We start from the raw sequence: 19,065 nt of genomic DNA on the forward strand, positions 1-19,065 counted from the left end.
AAAAGGAAGGAAGCTCTGTCACACACTACAACATGGATAAACCTCTTGAGGACATTGCCACACTAAGTAAAATAAGCCAGTAAAAAAAAAAAGGCAAATACTATATGATGCCAATTATATGAGGTACATAGAGTTGTCGGATTCACAGAGACAAAGCAGACGTAGGTGGTTGTCAAGAGCTGAGGGATGGAGGGGCACTTGTGGGGAGAAGCACTGGGTGTTATATGGAAACTAACTTGACAATAAACTATTATTTTAAAAATGCATGTTAAAAAAAAAAAGAGCTGAGGGAAAAGGAAATGTGGAATTGTCATTTAATGGGTATGAAGTTTCAGCCAGAAAGACAAAAAGTTCTGGAAATTGTTTACACCATGTGAATGTACTTTACAGTATTTATACTGAAAAAGTGTTTGAGGGCAAATTTTATGCTATGTGTTGGTTTTTTTCTTTCTTTTACCACAATTAAGAACAGCACGAACAACGGCGTCTGCAACAGCAAAGTTCTCTGGGTGTGGAGGCCTCCTGAGGTAAGCGCGCAGGCAGGACAAGGGCACGAGACCACCCAGCGAAACAGGCGTTCTGAGACCCTTCTCACAAGCTCTGTCTTGGAACAGGGCAGTATCGACGGCTGTCTGAAAGGCTATTCCTTCAGGTTCCCTGACGTCAGACAACGCGCCTTCTCTGGGTCTCACCCACCTTCTGTCTCCCCAGCGGCTGCTCCCGCTCTGCCTAGCCCCCAAATCCCGGTTTTCCCCGGTTTCCTCTGCCCCCCTGGAAACAGCACCTTCAGGCTTTCACCCACAGGTAGTGAGATCCACCTAATCCCCCACCTTCTGGTCAAACCTTTCTCCTGAGTTTAAAGCAAACCAGTATCCAGACCCTGGCAGCTGGCACCCACACTGGAGACTTCATCTACAGCAACCTGAAGTCCTCGGCACCCTGCAAACCTGTGAATCCCGTCCAAGGCTGTAGATGGTGGTCCTGTCCTGCCACACCTGTCCTAGCTGGGCAGTGGTCCCCACATGTCCTCAGGCCTTCGCCCAATCTCCCCGGGTCTGGCCTCACATCACCCCTACTGCCTACACCCCCACCACCTCCGTGCCTCTGGCCTAGCACTCCTCAAACTGCCTGTGACAAAGCACCGGCAGTGGTCTGCACCCCTACTTTGGGCCGCATTGGCTTGGAGGAGTCCAAGGACCTTAGATTAGGGTCCTTGCCCCAGTCTTGGGTCTGTTCCGCTGCCTTCCTCACAACCACCTGAGGGACAGTTTTAAATGCAGACCCAACGTGTTGGGGCAAACGGCTCTCCCTAGAGGTCATGCTCGCCCTGGGGCTGCTTTTAGTGACTTCAGAATCCTCCTGCATCAAGACTGTCACATCTTGGATCTCAAAGAAATACTTCTCCCATGCCCAGAGGGCATCCTGAGTGGTCCTGAGAAAGGTCTGGGTCCTTAAGAGGACATGCAGCCCCTCACGGTCAGGTCCCTACCTGACCTTCCAGGTTGGCCCCCACACCTCCCGCCTCCTGATTACCACGCTCCTGGTCTTTGATTTTATGAACTTGGTTATTTTAGATACATCATATAAGTGGAATCATGCAGTACTTGTCCTTCTGCATTTCCACCTGGCTTTAAAATTGCCCATTTATGGGCCTGTCTCCTCTCCTGGGCTGTGGGTTCTTCAACTACAAGGCCTATGCTTTGCTGATGCCTGTATGCCCAGTACTTTACTCTGCAAATACTGAATGAATGAATGAATGAACTAACGAGAGTTTCATAGATAAAGTCTTCTACTGACTAGGTGAGTCCTTGATGTGTAAACAAAATCCTGACGTTAGCAGAGATGTCAGTTTGTCTCTTCTTCCTCTTAGTGATGAGAACTTGAGTTTTGACTGGATCCAAAGGCCATCAACTAGATATTGCCCTTCCCAGCCTAAGTGCCCCATGTCATTATGTTCAGGACAAGGAATGGTATGTAGGAGAAATGAGGCATACAACTTCCAGGCCACATCCTACAAGGAAACTGGTGGTCCTCCACACACAGGAATGCCAATGTAGTGGTGGCAAACCCGTTCCAACCATGCCGGTAAGAACATGACACCTTAGCCCATGGTGAAGTAACAAAACGGAAGTTATCTGGAGCAGAGCTGCCCACCCCGGGACCACCCACCAGCTGGACTATTTGTGAGGGGAAGTACATCTCCACCTTCTGTGTTAAGGCAGTCAAGTGGATTTTCTTTTCCATATTGTCCCATAAAGACTCACTCACCCATGAGATTATATCTTCCTAGCACGAACTCATACTCAACTTTTTACTCTGCTCATTTCCCTACACTGGGAGAAGTCAAATAGTTATTCTAGGTAATCAGAGAGGCGGTGAGCATTATCAATTTAAGAATCAAAAAAAATTTTAATGGACAAAATAATTTACTCAAAGGAAGTTTTCATATTAATTTGTTCAATTTCTTCTGGATTCAATTCAACTGCCAAACATTGATTGCCCTCTAGGTTGAAAGTGCTATGGAGGAAGCAAACGCTGGATAACCTGGAGTAAACGGGGAAGATACAGAATCTAAACCACATGACTCTGCCTCTATGAGATGGAAGGGATTTCTGAGATCAAGGACACATATGGTGACATAGTCTCTGAATTCATATAGGAGTCAGCCACACATAACTCTGTCCTGATATCATCACTGACGACACAATTTGGGGTAACTGCCAAGGCCCAATTGGGCAGAATTCCATTAACGCCTGCCTGGACCCAACCGAGGGATTATGGGCTACCAATTCCCCATCCTCCCTGCCATGGCCTTGGTTTGACCACTCTACCGGTGCTGTCGCCAGAGCAAAGAAGGCCAGCCAGTCAAGCGTACCGCATAGCTGCCTCTCTGATGAACTCAGACAACGTTTGGTAAAAGAAAATCTCCAAAAGTTGGGTTTCCAGACAAAGAAGAATTTAAAACTCATCAAGCTGCTCCTCTAGGCAGTTACCCCCACCCCCAAAAATTCTGCTTTTGGCACATGAGTCTTTCCTCTCCCTCGAGAAGGTACGATGCTCCAAGCAGGGAAACAAAGGACCCATTCTCACAAGGATGCTGGGAGGTTGGGTGAATTTTATATGTAAAGCATTTAAAGATTAAGCACAATTAACCTTATTCTCAGCAGCGTCTCTGCCTTGAATACCATTAAGGCTGCTAATTTTTCCATTGATATTTCCAATCCTTTGTTTATCACAGCACCCACCAAGAGAAAGAAAGCACATTTCCTGTCAAAGTGTTGCTGAGAGAGCTGAGGGATGGCATTTATAGACAGACAAGCACTTCTTTCTTGAAGGCCATGGCAATGCAGTGGAGCACGCTGGCCTGGAGGAACTGTTTTTATTTTTTATTTTTATTTTTGCTCTGCTAAAGAAGGCACCTTCGTGGCAAGAGAAGAAGGCAGATCGTCCTTTACTCAAACTGCCAGCATTAAATTCAGTTCATGCCTATTTTAAACATTATTAAAAGGTACCTGCATGTGTCGATCTTTCTCACTGTAATCCTTCTTGTATATTACATTACAAATCAACTCAAAAGTCCAATTAATGATATCCAATTAAAAACCAGATGAAGAGACTCACGGAGGAAACACCACTCGAAGGTTAATGACAATGTTACTTCAACATGAAAATTGCCTTAGAACCTGGTACTAAAATTTTGAACATTAATTATCTCTGCTATTTTAAGACCCGCTTTTAAAATGTTATTCCTTCCACTTCGTTGTCTCATACTCTGTGACAAAAGCACAAGTGTCCTACACAATTACGTAAGTCTCTTAAATTGAACAAAATAAGAAGAATTTAGAAGATAACGCTTTGGCCACTAGGAATTAACTAGAGCATTTTAAACACCAGTCAATATTAAATAGGCAAAACAAGTCAGAAGAGCTATTTTCATCTGAATGGAACTAATTCTCTATGGATGGAGTACTCTGGAAAACATGAAATGTACCGGCAAACGAGTAACCGAAGGCCACCCCAGCCATCACCACCTACCTGTGTAAGATTTGCAGCTTCCTTTAAGATGCTTTGTTTTAACTGTTCTGCTCTTTTTGCATGAAAAGAATTACTTTGACTCTGGATGACAAATACAATTCCTTTTAAATCTAGAACCAAAAAAAAAAAGTTTTCAGCTTTTATTTTTCAACAATTGAAATAAACTTAACAACAAGTCAAGGCTTCAGGCCATACACTCTTAGGGGGGGAAAATCAATTTAAATGTAGCCATAGTGACAAAATCTCTTTTTACACTGATCTCTGAAGCATCCTCACTAGAGGTGAGCAGGTAAATAAGCTCACTGTCCTCAATCAACCCTGTGGTAACAAACTGTGGGCCGCGCCTACATCTGTCAAAAGAATGACTATAAACATGAGAAAGTGTGAACATGTCCAGAACACCTGCCTCCCCAGAAGCGGAGAATCTTGTTTGCAATGAGCCTCCTAACAATGTCCACGTCATCCTACACTGTACTGTTACTGCTGTGGGTTGAAGTGTGTCCTCCAAACAGCATAGGTTGGAGTCCTAATGCCCAGGACTTCAGAATGTGACCTTATTCGGACCTGCGTCTTTACAGAGGTAATCACGGTAGTGAGGTCACTAGTGGGGGTGCTCATCCAATCATATTTGGTGTCCTTACAAAAAGAGAAAATCTGGACACAGACACACAGAGGGAAGGTGATACGAAGCCACAGAGAGAAGACAGCCATCTAAAAGCTAAAGAGAAAGTCCTCCGAATAAAGCAACCCCTGTCTACACCTTGATCTAAGACTTCTGCCCTTCAGAACTGTGGGACAGATTTCTGTTGTTTAAGCCACACAGTTGGTGCTACCTCAATCCAGCAGCCCTAGCAGATGTATACACTACCTCCAGAATGTTCTGGATGACTCTTGAAGGGGACATTCAACAGTGGCTGCTTCTGTCCCATGAGTTCACAAGAGCTTGCAAATAAATAACTCAGTAATCTCTACCCTGCTTCACAAGGCACCTAGCCAGAATTAAGTGTTATCTCCAGGAAAACAGCCGTAATTTCACAGCAGCAGGGCATTAGCAAGAAGTGTGTCGTAGGGGTGCCTGGGTGGCTCAGTCGGTTAAGCGTCCAGCTTCAGATCAGGTCATGATCTCCCAGTTCATGGGTTGGAGGCCCGCATCGGGCTCTGTTCTGACAGCTAGCTCACAGCCTGGAGCTTGCTTCAGATTCTGTGTCTCCCTCTCTCTCTGACCCTCCCCTGCTCACACTGTCTCTCTCTCTCTCTCTCTCTCAAAATAAATAAAACTTAAAAAAAAAAAAAAGAAGCGTGGCATAAAAGTCCATCTACAACAACTGGCAATATTTGCCAGCCCTCTAGAGACTCACCTCAGGGCAACTGCAAGCAGTAAACCACAGATGCTAGGCCCCCCTGCCTGGGGAGGGCCACTGGAGGCCTTGCCGGTAAAGAGAGCTGCCCAGTGCCCACAACGGAGCAGCCCATGAGGTTCTGAGCTTGCGATAAAGCAACAGGTAGAAACGGCCACTGTGTCAGCACCCTGCTGCCAGACAGGGGTGTTGGCAGAAGGCAGACCTCTCCTAAACTGCCACCGGCAGGCTTCCGGCAATGAACGTGGGAACCTCACCCCCACCATATGCCTGGCCCTTTAACACCTCGACTCAGGGACATAATCTGGTTTTAATTTTATTCCATTATATCTTGTTGCGCTGATGTTCTGCTCTGTAGTTCCACTCATTTATTCACTCACTCAAATATTCATACAACAAATAGCTCCACGGTGAGCCATCCAGATCCTAAAAATAATCCAAAATGCTCTTTGGTTAAAACTCAATAAAAAATTTAAAAGAAAATGCTCAACCTACTGAATATGACCTAATTCTTTTCCTGAAGGAATTTATATAAATATGAACATTCCACATACCTGCCTCTATTTCAAATCAGCTTCTTAGCTCTATAAATAGGACACACAGATAAGCCTTAAACGGGTGTCTTATATTTCAGCTGAAATGTAATATTCAATCTACCACATCTAAAACCATTAATGTAAGGGACATATCAAAAGAGGAGTGGTAACGACTTGCTTTTGTTAAAAAATGGAATAAACTTCAAATTTTTGCAAAATTTAATAGAGCTGAAGATGCACATTCCCAATGACCCAGAAACTCCATTCCTACTAATGATCCTTGAGAAGCTTGCAGATGTGTAAATAAGGATATATAACAAGAGGGCTCACAGCAGGATTGTGTAAAAGGAAAAATATGAAGCAACTCAAAAACCCACTAACAAGATATACAAGGTAGAATACTATACAGCAATAAAAATTAACTAGCACCTGATGCATCTATCCAGATGGATATGATAGATGAATCGTATATAAATCAATGGTTTGTGAAAAGATAAACACAAATATATATAAGATGGACATATACTATATACATATATCATATATGATGTAAAAATATAAAAGGTTACAGGACAATGATAAACACACCAAACCAAGGTAATGGTAAAAAGGCTTCAGCTATGTTAGGAATGTTTTATTTCCTAAACTAGGTGAAAACTACATGGATGTCATTATATTACTCTTTGTAGCTTCCTGTATGTTCACAAAAATTTTTAAAAGAGCAAATCCATCTGTCAAAACGTTAATCCTGCAGCAATCAACTCCTGCCATTTCTCCTACCAGAACAGCAAAACTCCCACTCTTCCCACGAAGACAACAGTTCCTCCACATGGGGAAGAGGCTTTGCAAGAAGAAAAAAAGGGAGTCATTCCCCTCTGCTTATAACAGAGTCCTGTGCTAAGAGCTGTATTTGTTTTTTCTGCACTGAAGAAATCATCACCTTCCTTTCTCTCGTGCCTTGATCACATGTGCTCGGGGCACTCATCCAGGAAACAATCTGGAAGCCTGTACTGAGTGCAAGGCTCTGGCACACAGAGAGGAGGTGGGCACAGTCCCAGCTCGTAAGAGCCTGAACCTAGTTCGGAAGGCAAGGCAGCCACTCCAATACAGAGCCAAGTGCAGGAATGGGGCACAGAGGACGGGGGCCCAGTGCAAGAAAGGGGCCTGTCTGGAGTTCCCGTTAAAATGCAGCAATTTACAGGGCACCTGGGTGGCTCAGTAGGTTAAGCACCCAGCTTCAGCTCAGGTCATGATCTGACGGTTTTGCAGGTTCAAGCCGCACGTCAGGCTCTGTGCATGGACTGTGCAAAGAACGCTTGGGATTCCTCCTCTCCCTCCCTCCTTTTCTCCCTCACCCATTTGTACTCTCTCTCCCTCAAGATAAATAATTTTTTTTAATTTTTATTAAAAATAATAAAATGTAGCAGTTTTCTGCAGACTCGGGCACAGAGGGTAGCCGATCAGTGGCAGAGAGGTAAGCGCGATTATCACAGAGCCCACAGCCCACCATATCTCTGCAGTGGAGGAGTAGGTGACCAGGGAATCTGTCAGGCATTTCTGAGAAAAAGACGAAGGGGAACAGTCCGTGATAAAGTTAGAGAGGGAAGCCGGGTTTGGAGAGGGAGGCTGGCTCAGCCAGATCTGATCATGAAGGACTTCAGTGCTGCACTAGGAGGGTGGATCTAGAGATTAACAGCTGTCAGACTGGAGAAGGGCCACAGAGCCATCCGGGACCCCAGAGAGTGGGGCCTTCCCAGAAGAAGGGATGGAGACACTGGGTCCTGGGGCTACCCCAAGAAGCGGTGGGAGGACCCTCCAGACAGAGGGAACAGTGACGGTTCAGGACAGCCAGGGGAATAACGGCCCTGGAACAGGAACAGTCAGGTACGGCTAAGAAATCGGATGCACATGGGGCAGTTACTAGTAAGGAGACAAAAGAGTAAAGATGCACCCAGCCCAGTTCCTAAAACCCTGTTAATAATGAATGACAGAAAATCACTGATGTGCCATTTAGCCCCACCTCCATTCCAGGAAACACAAACAAACAGGCTAGCACAGTCAGGTGCTGAAAACCACTTGAATCCTTCAGTTACTGAGGTCCTTTATATCACCTGCAAGAACTATTTTGCTGACAGACATCCTAAGCCCCCCTAACTGGGTCACATCTGGCTGAGTCCAGACCCCAGGGCCCACGGTGGCCGTGGTCTTCTCTGCCTGTGCTGCCCTTGCCTCTGGTTCAAGCTCCCACCGCCCAGTCAGTGGAGCTAAATAATACAACCCTACTGATTCCTTATCACTTCCCTCGAACTTCTCTGAACTCATTGCCATTTGCCATCGGCAAACACTGTCACATCTCAAGACAGATCATTGCTCTCCTCCAGGAAGGTACAAGAAATGGGTTGTAAGCGTCTGACAATAATGAGGGGCAAAATGGGTTAGCAAGGGAAGAAAAGGAAGGGAGTCAAGGCTAGGAGAGGACCCATGTGGTTTTGAGGCCAAGGGTAAGCTGCCCGTTAAGGAAAGGGGACAGAACCAAGAAGGTGGTGAGAAAAGATCCCTGAGGGAAAAATAGTAATTCCTTTAAGGAAAAAGAAAACGAAGGTTCTCTGTTCTTTAGCTGCTGAGCACTTATCATGTGCCAAGTGTTCTACTAAGCACCAGTCTTTCCTGGTCAGATGTCTAGAAACATGAATTTCAACAATGAGAAATAGTGTGGTGTTCTTCTGATACAAGCCTTAAGTACACGCATGCGTGCGCGCACACACGTGAAGAGCCACTCCGGTTGTGTTCTACTCAGTGAGGACGACTGTCACCTGTGAACCTATGACAAGACAGTGAGCTAACACAGAAACCAGGCTGCCCCGCCCTGCGAGTCTGCTGCCCAGGCCTGAGGGTGGCGCCAGAATGATCCTTCTGGGAGGGCTGCTTTTGTAGGCTCCCGCCCGGGTCCCGCCACGTCAACACTGTGGCAAATACGCCCCCTGGATCTTTTTCGGATATGCTGATACCAAGGTATGTATCACTAGACTGACCACTTGTAATTGCAAGGATGTCGATTTTCTTCTCCGGTAACTTCCCCTCAGGACTTTGAAGCCCATGTCCCAGACATCAGCCGCTCATTTAATAACCATTTTCTATAAGAAGGCCTAAAGCTCCCATAGGATAAACAAATGCCCAAACCCACGGGGCTCCACAGCAGAGAGAATTTCTCCACATGGGGAGGAGTTTCTGGGCCATACGGGTGTCGTAATACAAACAAGAAGAGGCAATGACCCTAAGGGACTCCTTGAATGCGTCAGTCTCAGAGGTGCGGTCTCCCACCGTGTCCCTGTGGTCCCCTGCATGCCGGGCCCCAGCACAGGCCATCCTGCCCCTACGACCCGGGGCACCTCTCCTGCCATCTAGACCCTGCAGAGCCCGGGCGCACAAAAGGAAGGCCTAGAAAGGAAAGTGTACCCTTACCCTCCTGTCCGAGGACCACCGTGTAGGTCTCCATGGCCTACCCTGGGGCGACCGACATCGGCAACACTCACACCCTTTGGAAAGAGGCCCCACACGCAGACATCAGCCTTATGCTCTCATCGACACACTGAGGCATACTTCTCACAGGAAAAAAAAACTGTGACATTGTGGTCACATTTTGAAAACACTTATGATAGCCTGGAAGGGAGCACACATAAGGGTGACTACGGGCCGGGATGGAAGGACCGGGGGTCCACAAAGACGCAAGTCGCGCTTCCGCACCACAGTCCTTGGGATGGGTTTGACAGACGTGGCTGACAAGCTAACCTGTCGGGAAAACCGTGTCTGCATGTCAACACGTGGGGAGTCTGGCTGCAGGCCAAGGCTAGGGGGCCTCTCACATCAGACACGGGCCTCCCTCCCCTCCGCAGCCCCCACAGCTGCCACCGGGCCCGGTTGTCCGCCCTCACTGGAAACTCAACAAATGGTGGTCGAGGACCTCAAACCTAACATATTAGCTGTCATTTCCAATACAAAGCACGTGCCACTGTGTTGGCCTGAAAAGCGTTCTCCCTGTGTCTTCGTAAGAGATCAGAACTTTTTCACAGCAATCTTCATCTCATAAGTAAAATCAGAAGGAGAAATTCACCTTGCTGAAATACGGTTTACAAGAGACGTACCTGTGTACATGCTCATAAGTTAAAAAGAAAAATCATCGCTTACCTAGGTCACTCTTCCTTGAGATACCATCTTTCTCCAAATTCTGTATTTTAGACAAAAGAGAAAAAGATAAGTCAGATAAGTGTCATCGTATACCACAGCTAGCAAAACACCAAGTGAACACGTATGGTACACAGTGACGTCTGAGGAAGACGTTGACCAGAGCTTGGCAATGCTCGCGAAGGAAACGGACGGAAACTTAGGGCATAAAGGGAACAGCAATGGCGCACTTCCGCATCCTGGCAGGGGCCTCCTGCGGGGCTGCCCCTTCCCTACATGATTTTGGGCAAGTCATGGGGCTCTTTCCCCCTGTATAAAATGGAGCGAACAACTGGTTCACAGTGTTCTTGGGAGAGTTCATTTAAAACCCTATTAACTTGAGGGGCGCCTAGGTGGCTCAGTCAGTTGAGCAACCAATTCCGACCCATGTCATGATCTCACAGTTCTGGGTTTGAGCCCCGTATCAGGCTCTGTGCTGGCAGCTCAGAGCCTGGAGCCTGCTTCTGATTCTGTGTCTCCCTCTCTCTCTGCCCCTCCCCTGCTCATGATCTGTCTCTGTCTCTCAAAAATAAATAAATGTTAAAAAAAAAAAAAAACCTTTAAACTCAAAAGCATGGCAGAGACCATATCAACGCTGGCAGTGTATGTTTCTCATGAATATGAGCTTTACTAAGTACGGTTTTTATCATCTTGTGGGCTCAGACATACTGTTGTCCAGAACATCACCACCATGACCTCTGCCACTGAGGAGCAGCACTGGCGGCCTAAGCAAGGCCCCAGGTGGCACTCAGTCTTTGGTCCAGGAGACTCTGAGCACAGAAGAGGCTTCTTAGAGCTACAGAGCTCTGGACACAAATCCAGACATGAACACAGAAATACCAGATCCTGATCCTGGGTAGATCAGGGAATGGGTTCCTAAAAGATTTCTCTGATGGGACTCCTGGGTGACTCAGTTGGTTAAGTGTCAAACTCTTGATTTCAGCTCAGGTCATGATCTCGTAGCTCATGAGACTGAGCCCCAAGTCGGGCTCTGCACTGACAGCAGGGAGCCTGCTTGGAATTCTCTCTCCCACTCTCTTTGCCCCTCTCCTGCTCCCCCAACTCACTCACTCTCTCTCAAAATAAACAAATAAACATTAAAAAAAAAAAGATTTCTCTGACAAAGTGCAAAGTACAAGCAGCTAATCTTGCCTTCTCCAGCAGACAGGAAGGAATTTTCTCTCTAATTGCCTTTTTCTGCTTTCGACTGCCATTTGTTATAATTATAACAATTGGACAGTGGCAAATATCCTTCAATTTTCTTCACAGACTGCAATAAGAAATGCACTTGGCGAGCCTTTCCCAACAAAACTGGGAACAGTTTAAAAGCCAAGATACAGCCACACAGAGCTGTACCCTCTCAGAATGCCAAAGAGACCATAACAACAGACATGAAAGAGAGAGAAAAAACACAGAGGGTGTCTACCTTTGGCAGCATTTCCTGAAATGATCTTCATCCCAAGAATAGAAATACCACTGAATGGAGAAGAACCCCATAGTTACTGTGGACTCCTTTGTTATGCCTCGGGACCCAGTGACACTTCACTGAATCTTGATAAAACACAGACTTTTTTGAAAAACCCACTAAAAAGTACTGGACCACTCCAGCCACTTCTCTAGCTGTGCTGACCCGAAGCCGGGTTATCATCCTAAGGTAGCAGGTAGAGACTCACTGCATCTTCCACACATTCTAAATGCCACTGTTGGCCTGGAGAATGGCCTGCCCTTGGAGAAGTAGCACCAGCCTCAGGACCAGAGATGCCATCTGATTTTCCCCCTTCACTGCTGCCCACCCCACAGCTTTGGCTGACAGATGAGGATCATGGAAAATTCAGAAGTTTCGATCTAAAAGTAGCATTGGAGTGGGTCAAAAAAATACGGTGTGTATACACAATGGAATATCATCCAGCGTTAGAAAGGAAGGACATTCTGTCACATGCTTCAACACCAATGTGCCTTGAGGCCATCACGCTACGTCAAATAATCCAGACACAAAAAGCCAAGCACTGTAGTGTTCTACTTATCACATAGTCTGATTCATAGATACAAAGTAGAAGGGAGGAGGACAGAGAGCTGTTTAATGGGGACGGGTTCACTCATGAGATGAGGAGTCCCGAAGATTGTTTGCACAAACAGTGTGAATACACTTCACACTACTGAACTGTACACATAGAAATGGTTAAGACGGTAAATTTTATGTTATGTGTATTTTACCATAATTTTTTATTGTTCATTTGTTTATTTTTGAAAGAGACAAAAAGAGACAGAGAGCAAGGGAGGGACAGAGAAAGGTGGGAGAGAGAGAATTCCAAGCAGGCCCTGTGCTGTCAGTGCAGAACCCAACATGGGGCTCAATCACTTGAACCGTGAGACCATGACCTGAACTGAAATCAAGAGTCAGACACTTAATCAATCGAGCCACCCATGCCCCTACCATAATTTTTAAAAAAGAGAGCACTAGAGATGTTCCAATCCAATGCTCCCCTTTTAGAAATGAGACAACAGAGGCTCAGCAAAAGTAAAGAATTTTCCCTAAGTCCGAGGTCATGCTAGCCGCAGAACCAGGATGAAAATCCAGGTCTTCAGAGTTCTTTCCAACGTTCATTTCTTAAATCCACATGATAATGCACACCTTGTCTTCCTCCAGAGGCATTCTTCAGGAAACACGCAACAGAGGAAAGCACCATAACAAGAGTCACCTTTAAAACTAAACTGAAAGATAAAGAAAAAACAAAACCCTGAACTCAGTGTTTCCTGATTGAGTAACTTAAGCTGGAAACCAACTGGACTTCCTACCACATCTCTTTGTGAAACCAAAGAAAATCAACCAAAATGACACATCTTTCCATTTGCTATTAAACACTGCAGCTCCAACTGGCTGAAAACAATAGATCAGAAATGATTAACCATTTTGAACGGCTCAATTTATAAACTCTAAAAACAAAACATCCAAGAATGGTCGAATTAAGTGAACTGAACGGATCCAAAATGGTCTTGAGCAATTTCCCCTTTGAGAAAGAAAATTAGACTAAACGAATGAACTGACAAGACCTTTAAATTCTGCCTCCAATTTCCCTCGTGAAAAGCCTTAGCTCTTCCTAGGAAGAAGCAAACGGTTTGTTTTATTATCTCTGCTGCCACATACTTTTTACACTATTGAGATCAGTCAAAATGTGCCCACTGTCAAGGTTTTAGAGGTCAACTGAACTGCTACGCAGATAGGAAAGAGATTGGCTACTAATGCATCTACCCCACAGACAGTTCCTACCCTAGCCGGGAAAAGTCTCCCTTTGATACAAGTTTTATTTGTTAAATCACCACAGACTAGAACACTTGCAATTCACCCATGTAATGACTAGTTTACAGATCTTCATGAAAAGATAAAACCTCCTCAGAAGAATTTGGTATCAAATCTTTTAAGAAGAAAACAAAATGGCATCCTGTACCCCATCACAAACAACCGCCATCCCTGGGTCTTTTGAATAAAATGAACTGATGAGGATGTGCCCATCGGTGGTCTCAGCTGGAAGTTAGTCCCATGTTTTAATTCTGCTCCCACCACTTACTAGCTCAGGCCTCAGTTTCTCATCTGTCTAACAGGAATAATAATTACAAGACCTACAGCACAGGGGTGTTGTGGGAGTTTCATTAGGCACTCTAATGCTGAGCATGGCGTCTGCCTGAAGAAAATGCTCAATACTTGGTACCTACTGCTCTTTCCATCATCACCTTCCTCTACTTCATATGAAGTCAACCTATACCATAAAAGAAATCTCACTGATTAAAGCAGTAAGGCCCACGGTTCCTCTTCTTACTTTGATTTGTTTAGGTTTCAGCTGGAAAGGCTGCATAAAATATTTCTTGCTGTCCTATCAGGTGGGGTCTGGCAACTGATGGTAAGTGATGGTTAAGTGGTGGGCACGCGTGCACATGCGCACACGCACACACACACACATCCTCCTCAAAACAGCTTTTTCATACAGGTCTTATGACCCCATCTTACAGATGAGGAAGCTGAGATACAGAGAGGGTCTCCACAGCGTCTCAGTGTTGAAGGGATGTAAACCCCAGTGCCCAACTCTAACCCCACATCACACAGGACACAACACCACAAGTCACCACAGTCACCACAGGGTGTAAGTGGGCAAAACTGCGGGGTGAAGCCGGTGGCACCAGGCTGTGGTTGAGGCGCTACCATGGCCAGGAGCACAAGCCTGGGTGGGTAGGCTCCCCCTGAAAGCTGAGGGAGGTCAGAATCCGGGTCAGTGCCAGGGACCAGGAATGCAGATGAGGAGCCTGGGCCTAGAGGCCAGGTCCTGGGAGGAGTAACAGGGGACTAGCGGCACCCAGAATTCAGATGGCAAGCCACTTGGTGCCAACCAGTGAGTGTGAACATTGTGTGAGGCACGCCCCCAGCCCTGAGTAGGGCCGCGCGCATTCCAGAGAGAGCCCTGCCTGGGGCCCCGACTAAAGCATGCAGTGAGGCAAGGGGGGATGGAAGGCGGCCCCTCTCCAGCACTGCAGGCCAGGTCCCGATCACTTCTGCAGAGGGTGATAAACTCATGATCCCAAATTAATGTGGTTGTTGTTAAGAGCCTTACCTCCTATCTCCAGGTTCATCTACAGACTTTGGGTGACCTTAGACAAATTAATTCTTCTCTCCCAGTCTCGGGAATGTCTACGGTAGACATTCTATCACTGCCTCTCCTCAGGGGATTAATGGCTTTTTTGGCTCCATGGCCTAAGCACAGATGGGGTTAATGACATTTTTCCAGGGCTTTCATACCTTTGCATGAAAAACGACACTAAGATAAAAGACTCGCCTTATTTCTACCTATATTTATATACATATGTAAAGAGATGGATACATAAATTTCCCCATTTGAAAATATGAGTTAAACCTATATTTAAAAGTATATGCTATAATTCTAAATTCATTACACAAAATTTTAATTCCCTCTTAATATTCCTTAGGTAGCTAAACTTTACGTTCATTACAAAGGAGCTTGATTATTGCCAAACACGCATACAGGTTCTAATGCACACAGCTGTATAAAATTACAGCGTGAAAAATGCACAGATTCAGGAAATTTAGATTCTGACTTTACCCTTTTAATTGCCGTGTGACCTCAATCAAATCACATGACTTCTTTGAAGGCAGGTTTTCTCTGCTCTACAGCAGACTGTGTTTTTTATGCTTTGTTCTACCATGCTTTGCAGGTATTTTGTGGGTTTTTTTTTTTATTTTTTAAAAATTGAAGGGCTGTGGCAACCCTGCATTAAGCGTGTCTATCATCGCCATTTTTCCAAGCATATTTGCTCACTTTGTGTCTCTGTGTCATATTTTGGTGATTCTCACAATACTCCAGATTTTTTCATTATTATTACATTCCTTAGAATGATCTGTGATCAGTCATCTTTGATATTACTATGGTCATTGTTTTCGGATGCCAGGAGCAGCACCCATGTAAGGTGGTGAACTTCAAGGACACAGGCATTATGTGCTCTGTTTCCCATCTCTCTCCCTGTCCTCTGGGCTCCCTATTCCCTGCGATGCAACAATATTGAAATCAGGCCAGTGAGTCACCCTACAGTGGCCTCTGAGTGCCCATGTGAAAGGAAGGATTGCACATCTCTCACTTTAAATCAAAAGCTAGAAATGATGAAGCTTAGTGAGGAAGGCATGTTGAAAGCCGAGACAGGCTGAAAGCTAGGTCTCTTGCACCAAACATTAGCCAAGCTGTAAATGTGAAGGACAAGTGCTTGAAGGACATGAAAAGGGCTATTCCAGTGACCACACAAATGATAAGAAAGGCAAACAGCCTTGCTGACGTGTAGAAAGTCTGAGTGATATGGTTAGAAGATCAAACCAGCCACAGTGTTCCCCTAAACCAAAGCCTAATCCAGAGCAAGGCCCTGACTCTCTTCAATTCTGTGAGGGCCGAGAGAGGTGAGGAAGCAGCAGAGGAAATGTCTGAGGCGGACAGAGGTGGGTTCATGAGGTTTAAGGAAAGAAGCTGTCTCCATAACATGCAAGTACAAGGTGGAGCAGTGGTGCTGATGCAGAAGCTGCAGCTAGTTCTCCAGAAGGTCCAGCTGAGATCATTCATGAAGGTGGCTACACTATGCATCAGATTTTCAGTGTAGACACAAGAGCCTTCTGTTGGAAGAAGATGCCACTGAGGACTTTCAGAGCTAGAGAGGAGAAGTCAACGCCTGGCTTCAAAGCTTCAAAGGATAGGCTGACTCTCCTGTTAGCGTCCAATGCAGCTACAAAGGGACTTGAAGCAAAAGCCAATGCTTATTGACCATTCCAAAAATCTGAGAGCCCTTAAGAATTATGCTAACCCTACTCTGTCTGAGCTCTATAAATGGAACAACAAAGCCTGGAGGACAGCACATCATTTACAGTATGGTTTACTGAATATCCAAAGCCCACTTTTGAGACCTACTACTCAGAAAAAAAAAAAATTACCTTCAAAATCTCACTGCTCGATGACAATGCACATGGTCACCCAAGAGCCCTGATGGAGACACACAAGAGATGAATGTTGTTTCCGTGCCTGCTGACACAGCATTCATTCTGCAGCCTGTGAATCAAGAAGTCATTCTGACTTCAAGTCTTCTTACTTAAGAAACACATTTCATGGCTACGATCCTTAAGAAACACCAGGTGTTGGTGAGGATGTGGAGAAAGGGGAATGCTTGTGCTTGCTGGTGGGAATGCAAACCAGTACAGCCACTGTGGAAAATCATATGGAGGCTCCTCAAAAAATTCAAATTGTAACTACCTTATGATCCAGCAATCACACCACTGGGTATTTATCCAAGAAACACAAAAACACTAATTCAAAAGGATATGTACACCCCTATGTTTCTTGCAGTGTTATTTAAAATAGCCAAATTATGGAAGCAGCCTAAGCATCTACCATTAAATGAATGGATAAAGAAGATGTGGTAGGGGCGCCTAGGTGGCTCAGCCGGTTAAGCTTCCCACTTCGGCTCAGGTCAGATCTCACATTCATGGGTTCGAGCCCCGCGTCAGGCTCTGTGCTGACAGCTCAGAGCCTGGAGCCTGCTTCCGGTTCTGTGTCTCCTTCTCTCTCTGCCCCTCCCCCTCTCATGCTCTCTCTATTAAAAACAAATAAAACATTAAAAAAAATTTTTTAAAGATGTGACACACACACAATGGAATATTATTCACTCATAAAAAGAATGATATTTTGTCATTTGCAACAACATGGATGGAGCTAGAGAGTATAATCCTAAGCAAAATAAGCTAGTCAGAGGAAGAGAAACACCATAGGATTACATTCATATGTAGAATTTAAGAAACAAATGAGCAAAGGAGAAAAGAGAGACAAACCAAGACTCTTAACTATAAAGAACAGAGGGTTGCCATGGGGGGTGGGTAAAATAAGTGAAGGGAATTAAGAACACACTTATCCTGATGAACTCTGAGAAATACATGAAATTGTTGAATTGCCACACTATAGAGTTGAAACTAATATAACACTGTATATTAACTACACTAGAATTAAAATGTCTTCATTAAAAATAAAAAATAGAAACACATTGGTAAGGCTATAGCTCTCAGTGATCTCTCTGATGGATCTGGGCAAAACAAACTGAAAATCTTCTGGAAAGGATTCACCATTCTAGATGTCATTAAGAACATTCATGATTCATGGAGAAGAGGTCAAAATTTCAACATTTGCAGGCGTTTGGCAGAAGCCGATTCCCACCCCCGGGGATGACTTTGGGGGCTGAGGACGTCCGTGGAGGCAGTCACGGCGGATGTGGTGGAAACAGCGAGAGAACCAGAACCGGAAGTGGGGCCTGAAGGCGGGGGGCATTGCTGTGATCTCCTGATGGAGGGTGATCAGGCGAGGACTGGGTCTCACGGCTGAGCCAGGAGCGTGGTTTCCCGAGACGGAATCTGCTCCTGGGGAAGATGCAGTGAAGCTGGGTGAAATGAGGACGAAGGATGTGGAATATTACACAGACTTAGTAGATAAAGCAGTGGCAGGGTTTGAGGGGACTGACTCCAGTTCCCAAAGAAGTCCTACCGTGGGTGAAATGCTCTCAAACAGCATCACACGCCACAGAGCAATCACTTGTGAAAGGAAGAATCAGTCAACGAGGCAAACGTCACTGTTGTCTTAAGAAACTGCCAAAGCCACTCCAGCCTCCAGCAAGCCCACCCTGGTCAGCAGCCATCAACGTCGAGGCAAGACCCTCTACTGGAAAAAGACTGCAAGTCACTGGAAGCACAGATGATGGTTAACCTTTTGGTAGCAATAAAGTTCTTTGTAAATAAGGTATGTATATTTTTTTAGACATAATGCTATTGCACACTTAACAGATTACAACTTTTATTATGCACTGAAAACCAAAAAAAACCAAAAAATGCATTTAACTCACTTTCCTGGGGTGAAACCAAACCCACATCCCCCCTGAGGTGTGCCTGGACAAGGGAATATCTGTTTTGCTTAGCAATAACAGGATCATTGAGAAGATCAAGTTTTAAGTGAAATGCCTGAAAATGTTTTATTAACCATTAAGGATCTTAAAAACAAAGGAAAGCATTATTATTGTTCCTGTGTGGGAAACCCAGAGTATGGTTAGAAAAGATACCATTGTGTTGACAAAAGAAACATTCTATTAAAAAAAACATGCTTTTACATTAATCGTAGGATTAAATAAATGAAGTCAACTGAGCCTTAGCTAATATGATAAAGACAAATCACATTCTTAAAATATTCTTTCTCATCTGCTAAACTCATCTAGTGCAAAGCCAAAATGGTAAACATTAGGTGAGGTTCCTGAACACAAACAATTATGAGAAAGCAGCTGCTCTGAGATATGGGTAAGTTTGGTCCCATCTCCGTTGGTCCCCTGGGTCTCGCTTCCTG

General features: G+C 45.1%; 1 protein-coding gene across 1 annotated transcript in view; it reads right to left on the reverse strand.

The window, feature by feature from the left end:
* Positions 1–18,329, reverse strand: part of B3GLCT (beta 3-glucosyltransferase) — a 93,656-nt gene extending 75,327 nt beyond the window's left edge. The window contains exons 1-4 of the mRNA XM_029938477.1: positions 18,220–18,329; positions 17,805–18,095; positions 10,115–10,154; positions 4,036–4,145 (exon numbers count right to left, since the gene is read on the reverse strand). Of these exons, the coding sequence (XP_029794337.1) occupies positions 4,036–4,145; positions 10,115–10,154; positions 17,805–17,828 (174 nt within the window). The 5' untranslated portion in view covers positions 17,829–18,095; positions 18,220–18,329. The remainder of the gene's footprint in view (positions 1–4,035; positions 4,146–10,114; positions 10,155–17,804; positions 18,096–18,219) is intronic.
* Between the last annotated feature and the right edge of the window lie 736 nt (positions 18,330–19,065).

Source organism: Suricata suricatta, chromosome 4 (assembly GCF_006229205.1).
Source record: "Suricata suricatta isolate VVHF042 chromosome 4, meerkat_22Aug2017_6uvM2_HiC, whole genome shotgun sequence".
Taxonomy (NCBI): Eukaryota; Metazoa; Chordata; class Mammalia; order Carnivora; family Herpestidae; genus Suricata; species Suricata suricatta.